Source organism: Argiope bruennichi, chromosome 4, assembly GCF_947563725.1.
Source record: "Argiope bruennichi chromosome 4, qqArgBrue1.1, whole genome shotgun sequence".
In the NCBI taxonomy this organism is placed as follows: Eukaryota; Metazoa; Arthropoda; class Arachnida; order Araneae; family Araneidae; genus Argiope; species Argiope bruennichi.
Genome location: NC_079154.1, coordinates 142,919,673 through 142,935,793, shown reverse-complemented (window position 1 = coordinate 142,935,793; position 16,121 = coordinate 142,919,673). Strand labels below are relative to the sequence as shown.

The following is a 16,121-nucleotide window of genomic DNA, read 5'->3' as shown; positions in this document are numbered from 1 at the left end:
CTGAAATTCCCAGGATATTACTAGTTGGCTGGCCACCTTATTTTCCCAGTATTAATACAATTTTAATTTTTCAAACTAGATTTGTATTCAAGATATGTATTAAATTAATTTAATATGCCAACAGATAGAAGAATATTTTTTTAAACCTAAATATATTTATTGTCATAAATTGTTTTCTTTGAAAAATGAATGAATGCAACACAAGTTTATATTAGGAACTTAATAAAGGAGTATATGTATGTATATATATATTCAATAAAGTAAGGGATTTGATTTAACAGCAGGATTTTGTAGGGGAAACAAACATAGCTTTTCCTTATTTAACTGTTTCTTGCCATCTTTCCAGAATCATCATGATTGGTCATTTGGAATTGGCTTCGGGTCTGAGCATGTTTCGAAGACCTATTAATATAGTATTCCATAATTTAATCCATTCTTTGCAATTATTAATTGCAGACATTTACCAAGAAGACATTGATAACACAATGCTTCATTAAATAACACACCAGAAAAAAGTTATGATGCACATATAAAGAGTAAAAATTTAATCAAAAATATACATCTTCACATTATTTACACGGATACAATTTTATGGCAGTCTTTCTCATCAGCAAGTTTTAAAAGGCCTGCTTACTACTAGAGGTACCTCCTCGAATTTCCGCTTCCTTTCTTTTCTGTACAGCTGTAAAATAAAGGAATAATATGCAAAAGAATAAAACTGCAATTAATGTCATGTCTACCTATCTTTTATTTAGTATTAGTTTTATTAACTGCAACCTAATAACTGTTGTTAACTGTAACTAATAACTGTTGAAACATATTTTGAATTCAATTTCGATTTGTGTTCAGAAAAATGCAATGGATGCAAGAAAACGTCTGCTCACTTCCTCTTGAACCTTCCACTATAGAGTGTTCGGTTTTTTAGAGCTATTCTCTGCTCAGAAAGCACAGTCATAGATGCACTGGTAGCACAATAGAGTATTTATTACCTTGAGATAATACAACATTTTTGGTACACTCGGTAGGACTGTGTTTACAATAATTATTGATATGGCAAATCATGAAGCTTTGAAGAAATCACAGAAGACTAACAGAGCTGATAACCTTGGAAAGTATTGATATTGATATAACCAAACTGGAATCAGAACTGAATGTTTTTAAATCAAAAGCGGAGAGGCAAGAAATTACTCATTCCATCGTCCTTGAACTTCTTTCCGAGAGTGAATTTGACACAGAATTTGAAGATTTTTGTGATAGAGTTATAAGGATTGAAACAAGACCTAGAAGGATTTTGTTAGCAAAATGATGAATTCTTCCCAAAGTAACTTTATAATAAATTCTGATGAAAATGTTATTGAAAAAAGGTTTAAATTACCTAAATTGGAATTAAGAAAATTCGGAGTGGCTTTAATTTTGTAGCCAATTTGAAAAAATTCATGTCGATTCTGATATTGAAAACTCTGATAAGTTTCAGTATTTATTACAAGTTACCGTGGAAGGCTGTTGAGTGAGAGAAGTGATTGAAAGCTTCCCACCAACTGGTGATAATTATCCTAAAGCAATTGATTGTTTAAAAACAAGATTTGGTTGCAACGATTTAGAAGTAGAGGTATATGTTAGGGGATTGTTGAAGTTGGTTTTGAAAATTAATAATTCAAATTTTTCCTTAATTTATGTGCATTATATGACAGTTTAGAACAACAGATTCGTGCACTTGAAACACTAGGTGCTACAACTGACAAGAGTGTGGCTTAACTGTATCCTTTAGTTGAATCTTGTATGCCAGAAGATTTTCTTAGAGCGTGGTAGAGAAATTCAAATTTTGATCTTGGTATCGATTCGAAAGGTAGACTTGATAGTTTGTTAACATTTTTAAAAACGGAAGTAGAAGCTGAGGAAAGAATTAACTTGGCTATGAATGGTTTCGGATTTAAGGATGAATTTTCACATAAAAACGGAAATAAATTAAATAAAGTGTATACTGCAGCTAATTTACTATGTATTACTATTGATTCAGAGAAATTGTGCATCTTCTGTAATGGTAAACATGAAGCAACAAATTGCTTTAGAGCGTAAAAAATGTCTTACAATGATAAAATAAAAATTTTAAAGGCCAGGGGCTGTTTTAAAAGTTTAAGAGTAGGGAACAGGTCTGGAAAATGCAGATGCTTTATAAAATGTATCATTTGTAATAAAATGTATTATGCAAAAATGTGTAACAAGTTTAATCAAAATAAAAATAAATAAAACTTCATCCGGTAATTTAGAAAAGGAGAATAAAGATCAGAATTTTAAATCAGTAAATTTGGCCAGTGTTTCCTGCAGTCCACAAGTTTTGTTGCAGACTTTGAAAGTTAAAATAATAGGAAAAAATTGCAATTTAAATGTAAAATCAATGTTTGATTCGGGTTCTTGGAAATCATATATTAAAAAAAGAGACAGTGTTTATTCTAGGTCTAAAGCCCTCACATCAACAACTTTTGCCTCATGCACTTTTTGGAGGAGAAAAAATTAGCGAGGAGCTTCATAATTTATATAAAATTGAACTAGGAAAATTAGATGAAAATTTTTATTGTAACTTTGATACTATTAATCAGGACATTATTTGTAATGACGTCCCCTCTGTTTCGTTCAATCCATGAATTGAGGAATTGAAATCAATGAATATAAAAATATTTGATACAGAAGACATTTCAGGGCCCACTGATGTTCTTATTAGAGCACATGTTGCAGGAAGACTTTTTACTGGAAAGAGGAGAGTTCTATCTAGTGGATAAGTAGCTTTGGAATCCTATTTGGGGTGGACACTAATGGGGAAAAACCAATTTGTCCTCTGAAAAAGAAGATGCTATTATGATGGTTATTTCAATGTTTCTAAAAGAAGCAAGCATTTCTGATCTTTTTAGTTTAGAAATATTAGGGATTAGTGATCCTGCTCAGATAAAATCTAAAACAGAAACTGAAAATCTGATCAAAATGAATTTTGAAGAATCTGTTAGAATAAATGAAGATGAAAGGTACAAAGTTTCTCTCCCATGGAAAGAAGATCATCTTCCTCTATCTGACAATAAAGAAATTACCAAAAAACGACTAGAAACTTCAACTAGAAAACTGAACCTCAAAGGTTTGTTTATATCATATGATAATGTGTTCATTAGGCATTATTGAAGATAACTCAGTTGAGCCCATATCTGGCCACTTTGAATGCTTTTTGCCTCACAGAGTTGTAAAACAGCAAAAGTACGTCCAATTTTTGATGCATCCGCCAGGACAAGTTGGATCACCATCATTGAATCAGTGTTTAGAATCTGGACCGAATTTATTGGAACTGATCCCTAATATTCTCCTTAGATACAGAGAGCATAAAATGGCATCATTGCCGACATAGAGAAAGTTTTCTTGCAAATAAGTCTGAGACCAGAGGATAGGAATTAAATTTTTTTGGTGGGACGGAAAAAGAAAAATCGTTAATCGAAAAATTATGTGACACACTTGTGTGGTGTTTGGAGTGAAGAGCCCTTTTATTTTTAGGAGCTGTACTAGAACATCACTTGAAAAAATATCCGAAGAATACAAAGTATAATAAAAGAACTGTTGAAATACTTCTGCAAAGCTTTTACGTGGATGATTTAGTCACAAGTTTGGATGACAAATCTGAGTTATTACCTTTAATTGAAGAGGCTCATCATATCTTAGTTGAAGGAAAATTTAACCTAAGAGAATGGAAGTATACTGGAGATTATGAAATTCATCGTTACCTCAGTATTAGGATTAATTTGGGATTGTAAAGAAGACATGCTGAAAGTTAATTTGAAGTCATTGGAAACTTATAAACTAGAAATTGCATCAAAAAGAGTAATTCTTTCCATTACACATAAAACATTTGATCCAATTGGTTTTTTATGTTCTGTTCTCTTAAAACTAAAACTAATGCTGCAAAAAAATGTGGAAAGAATTACTCTTGGGATATAGAGGTTAAAAATCATATGAAGGAATTTTCACAATGGTTTGAAGAATTAGGCTCTTCGAACACTTTATCGATCAAATGCTGTTTTTCGCCTTTTACAAGTACCAACAAGATATTAGTGTGCCTGCTTTTTGCGACAAGTTTGTTTGAGTCCTTAGAGTGAAGACAAAATTAACATTTCGAAAGGATTCAGATGATTTTAAAACCTCTATAATTTTACCACCTCATCACCAAGTTATCGAGAGATTGATAATCACAGAACACAAAAAGAATTCACATGCAGGAGTTCAAATGCTATTGAACATTATTGGATTTTGAATGCTAGAAAAACTGTCCAATCGGTTTTATCGAAATGTGTTGTTTGCTTAAAGCACGCAAAAAGAAATATGACTACTCCCTCGTTCTTTACTTCATGAAAATAGAATCAAAGATGCTTCAGTGTTTGAGATAATCGGTTTTGATTTAGCTCGACCACTACGTTTAAAGGGTGGGAGTAAAGCTTGGATTTGCATCAATACATGTGCTATATTAAGAGCTGTGCATTTCGAGCTTCTTGCATCATTAACTACTGAAGTTTGTCTACAAAGTTTTCGCAGATTCATCGCAAGAAGAGGAAGACCCTTCATTGTATGTTGTGACAATAAGAGCAATTTTATTCGTACATTTAATTACTTGAAATTAGCGAATTGGGCTGAAATAGCTCAATTTAGCAGAACAAGGAAAGAATGGCTTTTTAATTCTCCTAATGCTTCCTGGTAGGGAAGTTTCTGGGAAAGACTGGCTGGTGTTATGAAGCAAATTCTAAGAAGAATTCTGGGAAAATTTTTTATCTTACGAAGAAATGGTTACAGTCCTATGTGATGCAGAGTCTGTTATAAATTCTTAACTTGCTCCTTTGTCCCCTAACTCATTTTTGCAAGATTTCCCATTAAATTGGTGTTCTTGATTTCGATCAAGTAAATGAAGTTAATCTGAACAAAAGAATAAAATATCGCCAACAGTTAATCACCAATATCCATAAAAGATTTAGATCCAAATATTTAGGAGACTTGATTCAAAGAAATGAACACTAGAAACAAGGCCTAGAAATTTCGCTCGGCGAAGTTGTGCTTATTGGAAGTGACAATTGGAACTGACATGCTTTTAGGATGTGTTATTGAATCGTTACCTGGAAAAGATGGTGTTACCAGACAATTTCGCTTGTGAACCTCTAAAGGAGAATTTTTACATCCAGTACAGAGAATTTTCCCACTTACAGTTTCCTCAACCTGGTTCAAAGACAGTCAAAAGGAAACAAAACGTGATAATGTTAAAAATGAGGTTTCAAAAAAAAAAAAAAAATCCAACAATGACACTGTACCTGTTTTAAAAACAAAAAGTGGGAGGACTGTAAAACAACCTATAAGACTGAAACTGCAGATTTTTCTTTTTGCAGTTGAACTTTTAAGATTTATATTTTAGTCATAGGATATTTATAGTAATAGTTTGCATGCAATAATTGTAAAAGTAAAAAAAAAATGTATTGTGTTATTTTTTTGAAAATTTTTAAGTGTTTTTTTATAGGTTAAGTTGTTTTTAAGGTGGGAGGATGTTATGTCTACCTATCTTTTATTTAGTATTAGTTTTATTAACTGTAACTAATAACTGCTGAAATTTGTTTTGAATTCAGTTTCGGTTCGTGTTCAGAAAAATAAATGCAATGGATGCAAGAATATTTCCTGCTTATTTCCTCTTGAACTTTCTGCTATATTTTAGAGTCATCAGTTATTTTTTAGAGCTATTTTCTGCTCAGTAAGCACAGTCATTGATGCACTGGTAGTGCAATAGAGTATTACCTTGAGATAATACAACAATGAAATCAAAGAATAAAAAGTATGATTCCAGAGTGCCAATGACAAACTAAGAATTTAACAGCTCAAATATTGCTTTTCTGCAATTAAATTCTATGATTCTATATACTAAAACTGCATTATATAATATCCAATCAATTATGTTCAGTTATCAATTGGCTCTACGATATTCCCCATTTACAACCCAAAATATCATTTATATTAGTATTAGCATCCTAGATAATAGACAAATCTGATCTACAATTTTGTAAATAAAATAAAATAAAATTAAAAAAAATAAATAAAAATAAACTTCACAAAATTTTCAGAAACAAGTATTTTACAAAAACATCAATATGGCGCAAAATCTGTTAATATAATCAAATAAATCTTTTGGTATACTTACAGAATCCAGTGAGATATCTAATGTTGAAGAGAAATCCAGTTCTACAGAAGGCAAAGGGTGATTTAGAATTTTAGCTTTACGAGAGATTTCTGGAATAATGTGGTTCTGCAATGTCTATATTGAAAGATCAATTATTTATTACAAGTTAATGAAACAACAACAACAAAAAAGGCAATAAAGCTAACTATACAAGCTAATTGTACAAAACCACATTAATTCAAGATACAGGTAACTCCTCTGCAACAATTTAAAGTAGGTTTCTAAAATATTTCTTATATAGAAAAAGAAGCAATTAGTTTTTGAATTTCCTTTTCTTTACAGATATACAGATTTCTTATAACTAAACTTTCCATATTTAGAGAGTTGCACAAGGTGTTTTATCAGCCAGAATATCATGAAGTTTGAATTGCAGAAATGCGAGATCATGCACACAGAATATCAATATAAAAAAAATCCCAAATAAAGGGTACAGTTTATAATGTCATGGAATTTGAACAGATCAAGCATGCAATGCCAGCGTAGAAGAGGGATTAAACCAACAAATTGCAACCAAGAAGTTCACAGGTTTGTACCCCAATGCCATAAATGAATCCTAGAATCTACAAACAAACAGCATAGCTTCAAAAAAGTGAAAAAAATGTCATGCGCTGATTTAAGAAATAAAAAATTATACCAGGACTTCACCATTAGGTAGCACTTTAACACTGATTGAATTTGATTTGCATGAACTGAATACTTTCAGAACTTAAGTAAATGACAAGCTTGATAAAAGTATAAGGCAGGCAACCCACAGGCGACTGTATTCAGTTTGCTGTTACATCATGCTGATGTTTATTGACAAAGCTTTTTTTTATTTGAATGAAGAAAATGCTGAGCTGCATTAAGAGGATTTCATCAAAAAAGAATCCATGCTGTGGACTAATAACACACATTGTGCTACATGATATGATGAAAAAGTTTGAAAGATCTATGCAAATAGGTATTTTACCAGATATGAAACAACATGCTATAAACCCTGCATGCATAGAAAATGCAGGTTTGACAGTCGTGGAAGAATCTAGCATATCTCCACATGGCTATTGTTTGAAAAATAATGAAAGAAATCTTATTTCCTTTATAAATCCATGGGTCATCTGATAGGTATGTCAGAGTCCAAAAAACATTTTGGGTTGCAGTTCCTTGCACAAATGTAAGTGAAAGCAACTTGGCTGCGGAATATTCTGTGACCCCACATTTGCTTAAATGGCCATGTGAATATCATGACTGCTACATCTAAGCAACAGAAAATCTACATACTGTTCATCAAATGCCACCATACCCTGTAAATATTACAGTATGGTACAATTCCCCAGCAGTATCATAATTGGTCCTATATGTTTTAAGACTTCATCACAGTGCAACAGTATCAGGATAAGACAAGAGCTGTTTCCGTCCCCAATTTGCTGCATTGCCCACAGGAAGCAATTTTTATGCAGGATGGTGCACTTCTTCATATAGATTGCAGCACACAAAGTTGCTATAACAAACTTTCAGAGAAAAATGAGTAATCAGCTGTTATTTTCCTATAGCTTGTCCTCCATGTTCATCCGATAAGCATATACAGCTTGTATGCAAATCTACAACACCACTTATCGGCGATGTCTGCACTAATTTTTTTATTAAATAAATCTCTAGCATTTGCATTCAAACGTCCACACTTCAATTTTTATGCCATTCTTTCCCACAGAACGTCCTGCACATTTCGTTAAATATAGAAAGTTATAATTATAACAGCCCTGTATTACATTTTATAATCAACATAATTTCATATTTTTTTTAAATAACTGTCACTGAAAGCATTATATTAATTTGAATAATGTTAGTGGTGTTTGATTATTATGCCTTCTATATAACAACGAAAAACCACTGAGATATGTTTTTGACAATACTTTCATCTTTTGATCTGTCTTTAGTATTATCACAGCTATATTATATATATTTATAAAATTTTTATTTTGGACACTTGTTTTTGGTAAAGATGTTTATAAGTTTATAAATATCAACATAAATTTATAAACAGCTTTTAGATAGTAACCTTTTTTGGGGGGGGGGGCAATTCCAGTTATTGTTTAATTTAAATCCTAGATCTTGTAACACATATAACTAAATTATTGTTTTTAGATAAAAGAATCGCCAAAGGAATGTATTATTTCATCCCTAAAAAATGCATATTGGCATGAACACTAACCTTTATTTCCCACAGAGAACTTTCTAATGCATGACTTTCTGCAGGATCGGATGCCTCAAAAACAAATGGATCTTCAGATAATTCTAAAATAATGAAAAGGCATTTGAAAAAAATCTTTAAACAAGAAAAGAAAAAAAAAAAAAAAAAAAAAAAAAAATTAAACACCATGATTTTAAACTAAAAAGGAGAATTATTTCTTTCAATATAATTACAAACACTTCAAAAAGAAATTATTATTTTCAAGATAAAAGTAAACACTTTTAAGGAGAGTGGAGATAACTTGTAAAATTTCAACAAAGAACTATTATACATAAAAATTAGGACATTCTAGTGTAAAACATTGGAAAGGTTTGATAACTATGATGATTAACAACACTCCTGTAGGAGTTACAATAAAATAATTAATGTTCAAATTAAAATGGATTATTTTGTATCTAACAAATTTTAACTCGGGTGAGAAAAAAAAAAAAAGAAAAAAAAGAATTGTATAGCAAAAGACGAACATTTATAAAAATTGCATTGTAAATAACTAACATTTTCCTATTAAAACATCAGTTGGCAATTTATAAGAAATTCTCTTATGAAGCTCTCAGAAAATGTATTATTTATCTACCATATTTCGTAACAACTACGACAATTGAAATACAATGCGATTTCAGTCATTCTAAGAAAAAATTATGGAAGGAATGAAAGAAAATGAATAAATTAAAAGAAAGCATTCGGAAATAAGGAAAAATCATTTGCTTCAAGATGTTTAACAACACTGCATTTAGGGGACGAAAAACAATCCTCACGAGATAGTTCAGTATGTAATTGAATTCATGACTGCATTAATTATTTTAAATATTTACATATTTTTAAAGGATTGTTTAGCGAGTGAACTCTCAGATAAATCAATATATTGATTATATAATAATTATAAGCATACTGTTCATCTTAAAAGGACCCATTTAACAGATTTTATTTTGGAAAAATTATGGTATAAGTGCCAAAGGAAATATATTTAATATTTTAATTAATCTATAAAATTGTCTTTTTTATGATAATCCTTATAAAATGAGAACCCAAATATTTTCATTAATAAATCTAAAGAACATGCATTTAAGTAAATTAAACAAATCGACTATTAGTGACAGAACAAAACTTTAAATCATGACCATATGTTTGGTGCAGCATAGTTAAAAATAGGTTTTAAGCCAATGAATTCTTTGAAATCAATCAATCTATATCTTTTAACTGTGCAATCTAAATTAATAATAAATATGTTATTTTTTATAATTTTGTTTCATTTATCTTTAATGATTACAATCTATAACTATTAATTATACTATGGTACACATTTCATATATAGCAAACCTGAAATGACTGTTTAGTAATCTTCCTGTGGGTTGACAACCATTAGTGAGCAGGGTCAGGGCCTGTTAATTTGAATTTATTTAACTACTAAAGAAGAGAATGAGGGGTTTCATAATATTTAGGATTTTAAGCAATTAAGCTATAAATCATTGAAACAATCATTTTATAACCTGCTGATAATGAAGCAAAATTGATTTGCTTGGTTATAGTAAAATGTTAAAGTTCATAAGTGTTAATTTACATTAATTTTTTTTTCATTCCTAAGAATTTTTATAATTAAACTTTTCTATTTTTCTGTTCCTCTGCATAGTTCAGATATAGTGAAAAACAGAAACCAAGAAAAAATTATAAAAAAGCAGTTTCCTTTGGATTCAATTCATGTTAAAAGATAATATACAATATTAAAAATATCATAAAGGGACGATAAATCACAAATTACCTGTGGGGCTTTCTTTGTGGATAAGTACAGATATAGTCTTATGACGAATAAATAAATTTATAACTAAAACAATTATTTTCAAAATGCTGTCAGTTTTTGATAATAAAGCAATTCTGCTTAGTCTTTTAGCAAATGAAGCAATCAAATATGCAGGTAAGTGCCTGGAATAAAAAATAAAATAATAAATTTGCACATTAACAATTTTACAGTAAATTCTTTTCAATATCCTTTTCCTCTCTTTAAAATTAGCCTGATTTTTAAAAATTGTTAATATAAAATAATTTTATCAGATAATTGTATATACAGTACACTCCCGATTATCCGTGGAATTGGGTGGCGCGACCGCCGCGGATAACAAAAATCGCGGATAATCCGAAAAAAGCTAAAAACGGGTATAGTAAAAGAGAAAACAGTCATTTCAACTTTGAAAAATCGTTTTATGTTCAATAAACAGCAGGAAATGTTTAACTAACGCTTAATATTTTAGTATATCACTCAAAACTAACCTAAAATGCATTTTGTTAATGAAAACAGAAAAGTGCTTTGTACTTACGAGAGGCTTCAAGGATACACAGAAAGTTGATACATATGTACTGTTTTAATACTGTAATATATTATGTAATTACAAAAGCATAACTGTAAAACTACACCTTTTTGTAGAAATCAGTCATTTGTGTTTGCTTCTTGCTTTGGAAGCATTTTCTCTTTGCTTGGAAGTAAAAAAAAAAAAAGAAACTGTGTGGCAGGCGCGGATAACCCGCCCGCAGATAATCGAGAGTCTACTGTATTGCATGTTTGCACTACTTTTATAAGTTCAATGAATTCCGAAATTTTTTAGCAATATTCTTATTTTAACACTCGAAAAATTTATATGTATAAAGATTAGACAAAATATTCTATTAGAATATTTTGTATTTATTTATGTAAGTAATTTAGCTTACAGATTCTGCAAGCATTTAAATATAACAGAATAGTTTCACTTCATATTTATAAAAAACACAGGAATTAACTATAGAAAAAAGATTACAAACTTACGTGGATGACAGAAAAAGATCACAAAGGTAAAAAAACCTTGAGCTAAATTTTCCATTTACTACATCTTTACTAATCAAACAATAAAAATTCTTGAAAAAGTCAGGATATTCTCTAAACATAAAACAATTTATAGGTTAAAATTGATCAGGCCCGAAAATAGATTCAAATTTATTGGCATATATTTTCTTAATGAAGTATATTTTGATATAATACAAAGAAACTTAAAATGATCTTAATCTATGTCAAAAAACATTATATTCACAAAGTAATAAGTAAGTAAAGTTAAATAATCATATCCATAACACATCAAATACATAACGAATTTGCACATTGTATGTATTAAGTGAGAGCAAGTAGATGATTTAAATTTTTTCATATCTTGGAGATTTGGTAGTTGAATAATCAGCATAATTGAGAAGGTTAATAAAATTTTAATTTCCTTTGATAAAATGTCATTCAATATCATAAATTTAACTGGCAAAGAATAATTGATTGTAAATGTCAAGATTCTCCCCTTCAAGAGTTTTTATATATTTCTCTGCAGAGTTACCAAAAAATTCATAAAAATATAATTTAAATGTTATTTGAAAGCATAAATGTTGAAGACGTTCACTTTTAACAGAAAATTTAAACAGAATAAAATTCTGAACCAATTCAACTAACCCATTTAATGTTTAAATTACTTGAAGATATTAAAATGTTAATAATTTGGAAAAACAATTGCTCATTCATATATTTAAAAGCTCATCTGTCAATTATAAGTTTGATCACTGAGGTTTCTAAATCAATATAATTACAGTTATTAGATGCACAAAATACTTTGAATCTTTTGCTTTCAATCTCTTAAAATATACCAGCCTTAAAGGAGGAAAAAGACAAGCAGATATACTATAAAAATAATTACAAATAATGCAACACTTTTAAATTTCAATATGCAACTTCTAATTCATTAGAAAATAAACAAAATAAAATTTTAAAGCAATCAAATGACAACCTCTCTATCCACATTTTTCATTATTTTTATTTGAGTATTTTAATCAGTCATGACTACAGATATAGTTTGTAAAACCCAAACAAAAATATAATCCCATTAAGCACTGAATACTACATAGCATTATCAATTTAATTTTTTTATATATAAACATAAAAATTACAAATACCACCACGGTGTCTATCATACATAAGAAAAAGGACTATGGAACCTCAAAAAAACGGATACTTTTAAAGGATTCAATAAATTTAACAATTAAAAAGATATTTATAAAAATAATTTTTCATTTTATTTAAGAAATTCATACAACTAACAGCAGAATAAAAAGTGCTTAAAAAACACGTTTTTAATACCATGCTGATTTGTTTATTTAAAATGGCCTTTTGATTCTTTTTGAAAGAAATGATGAAAGAATATTTCAAGACTCCCATTTTATTCAAAAAACACTCGAAAATGAAGAAGTGTGTATATGCAGGGGTTAAGAAATTTATTTAAAAATGAGAGATAATCAAGTTTTAATGAAATGTTTAAATGAAAATAGTAAAAATTTTTTCGAAATTTTGCGATTCTAATCTGGGATTAATTTGCTTTCATTGATAAAAATAAATAAAATGCCTAATTTATTTGATTCATTTATCTTTCTTCTTGCATCATTTATTAATAATAGAATATTTAACAAAAAGCATGCTCCAAAAGACTAGATTTTTGTAAATAGATTTGATTACTTTCATTAGGAAAATATTAAATTATCATCAAGAAATGCTAGTAGGAGAATGAAGTTTAATGGGATGGGGTGAATTCTTAGAAATTTGTTACTTAATGCTGTTCTAACATTCATATTTTCTTTGTTTCAGATTTATCAGAAACAAAATAGATCTCAAACAAATTTAACACTAAATTCAACTCATTTAATTCACTTATTTTTAAATATTGTAAGTATAAATAAATATTTATTATAATGTTTAAATTACAAATAAAAGAAAAATAAACTTACACATTATAGTGAGCCATTAGAAAGTACAGGCTATTCAAAGACAATAAACTATTTATACCTCCTAGGGAGAAAAATAAAATAAATAAATATTATCAAGTATAACAAATCGTTTAATAAAATACATAATATAAAGATAATATAATGTGCATAGCGAGAAAATTAAACAAAAATTAAGTACTTTTACGCACCTTAGCCAAAAAAAAAAGTTCAGCACCTTTATATATACACATATGTAAAAATGCTTATTTTCTAAGCATATGGTATTTAGTGTTTTATAATAGTACATAATTTATATTGAATTAAAAAAATTAAATAAGTATTCTTTAAATTTTAATGTTTATTTCTATACTTACACAATATCTTCTATTCTAAAACAAATTATGTCTTTGATTTTTGACAAAAATAAAAAAAGTTTATAAAAATGAAACACTCAATACTAAAAAATTAAGTCAAATTTTAAAGGATTAACAATATAAATTAGATTTTTTTTCAATATCTCTTAAAATTGCAAACTATCAGTTCATTTAGATGGACATATCATTTCTGAAAATATCAACACTGATGTAGGAGCATAGCATGACCAAAGAATTCGCATTTGATTTTTATATATGCAAGAACAAATAAGATTCAATATAGCTGGGATGGAAAGCATAAATTTCCTCCCATACCAACATGCATTATTAAGAAATTTTATATCAGTTTGATAAAGATAAGAACTAAGCATTTCAGAATGACTCCTTTTTTAAAACTGACAAAATTGCCATGAAATCAATGATAATTCCAGATGAATTTCTTAAAATATTTTTTAAAATGGAAAACAATAATAGCATACAGAAATAGTCAAACCATAAAATATTGTCTCAATCTTTTTATTTCTGAAGTTTAGTAGAGACTTTGTTTCAAAACTTGTGTTTTAACTGACATAATACGTTACATAATTCTTATTTTAGCTTTAAAAAATTGCAGAAAAATGTGATATTTTGCTAAGAAATGAAAATGCTTTAACAACTGCTAGTTTCTATAAATAACAGAAACAAATTCGTGAAATTAAAAAAGAGCCAGTTTCGTAATTAGAAACAAAATGAAAATAAAAAGTGTTAGTTGAAGCCTTTTTTTAAAGTATTATTTGAAGCCAGCACAATATATTGCATTGCTTCAAAATTTAATAAAACTCAAACAAAGAATCTCATTCAATGAACTGCTTTAAAAATTTTAAAGGTTTAATAAAAGCAAAGTAAATATCTTGTTTTCTTTTATCATGATTTTATGAGTGGTAAAATAATTTGATGTGACAATTTGAAGAAGCAATGACAATGTTTGAATTTCATCATCATAAAAATCATTGTTATAAATTGTTTCCAAAACTAATTTTTTAAAAGGAAAGGGTGGGGGAAGCATTCATTCAAATAAAATTTATCATTAAAAAGCCTTTCAAATGGACTTAAAATAATTTTTGTGCGAAAATATGCTTTGATGTTATGGAAAAAACATTAAAATTCTATTTTAAAATCAAACTTTGAATTAAAATTTTGAAAAATCCCCATTTAGTGAGCTACTAATATCCCAATTCCAAAGGTTTATGCTACATATTGCTCTATTTTGAAATAGTCGTTCTTCGTGGACCTCTGGTATCCAAGAAGTAATAACATTCCAAATTTCATGTTCATAACTTCAGTGGTTTATGTTTTTTGCATTGCTCTCTCAATCAGGCCAAACATTTAAATGTAAAGGGGGGAATTTTATTGAGTAAAAATACTATAAAAATTTTTTTATTTCAGCAAAAAATTTAATTACCAGAACCAGCAGTTTTTTCCCCTTGGTAAAAACTAAAATTTGACGAAATTAGTCCAATGATAATTTTCAAATAGTTAGGGTCATTTAAAAACTACACTGTGAAAGAAATGACAATCATTGATGTTAATCATTCAAGTTAAAATCTCATCATACTATGTTTTACATGATTGGCTAACATAATTACATAACAGAATTAGTTATAATTTAATACAGTACATTAAAATCAATCTAATAAGTCATTCAAGGGATTGCTCCAAAACAACATATCAAAGAGAATGATGATTGAATGTGTAAGATACTAAAGAGGCTTCACTGCAAGTGTTTTTACAGAAGCTTCTACTATGTTTGATGTATCTCTTATCGCATACCAAATTCATTCTGAAGTATTCTTATTTTCCGTTGAGTAGACCAATCGTTTAATTTTCTATAACACATAAAAGATTAAACATAAACCTATCAGTCACAACTTAAATAAATTCTTCAACATCTGAAACACTGTAAACTGAAATTTGGAAGTTTTTCAAATCACAAGTATGGCACAGTACGCATTTTGTACTGCAGCTTTCGGATAACTATTCCAATAAACGGTAATGCATAGAAAAGAGTGGAGGGGGGGGGGAAAGGTTTATTAAGTGTTATCTTAAAATGGAATACTTGGACCTATTTTGCCCTGGAATTCCTTCTCTGAATTTTTCCCTTTTACTTTTTTGATACATCAGGCAAATAAGCGTTTGTGCCCATGCTATCATATATGGGGAAACAAAACGAATAAAATGCTGTCTTTGCACTTCTCAAGAAAATTAAACGCATTTCATGATGCTATGCATCCTGTAATAGTTTGAACAGAATATTAAAAAGGGAGTAAACTAAGTGCAATTTTTGAAGAATTCTCCTTTGTATTAAAATAACAAATAAATGGAAAAAGTGGTAAAAAAAAATCAGTTTTATTAAATTCCTTGATTATAATAATTTTTTAATTTAAAAATATTTTAGGTAAATAGTTTTAATAATCTGCTATTCAATTTTTTTTTTCATAATTGAAAAACTTTGTTCCACATAAGATTTATTTTGCACATAGGATTG

The 16,121-nt window shown here is 28.7% G+C and overlaps 1 protein-coding gene across 1 annotated transcript in view; it reads right to left on the bottom strand.

Annotated features, from left to right (window-relative positions):
* Positions 1 to 530: 530 nt before the first annotated feature.
* LOC129966531 (nucleolar complex protein 4 homolog) overlaps positions 531 to 16,121 on the bottom strand; it is a 41,844-nt gene continuing 26,253 nt past the window's right edge. Inside the window, exons 9-14 of the mRNA XM_056080971.1 lie at positions 13,245 to 13,305; positions 11,260 to 11,370; positions 10,225 to 10,385; positions 8,430 to 8,512; positions 6,203 to 6,316; positions 531 to 682 (exon numbers count right to left, since the gene is read on the bottom strand). Coding sequence (XP_055936946.1) covers positions 608 to 682; positions 6,203 to 6,316; positions 8,430 to 8,512; positions 10,225 to 10,385; positions 11,260 to 11,370; positions 13,245 to 13,305 — 605 coding nt within the window. The 3' untranslated portion in view covers positions 531 to 607. The remainder of the gene's footprint in view (positions 683 to 6,202; positions 6,317 to 8,429; positions 8,513 to 10,224; positions 10,386 to 11,259; positions 11,371 to 13,244; positions 13,306 to 16,121) is intronic.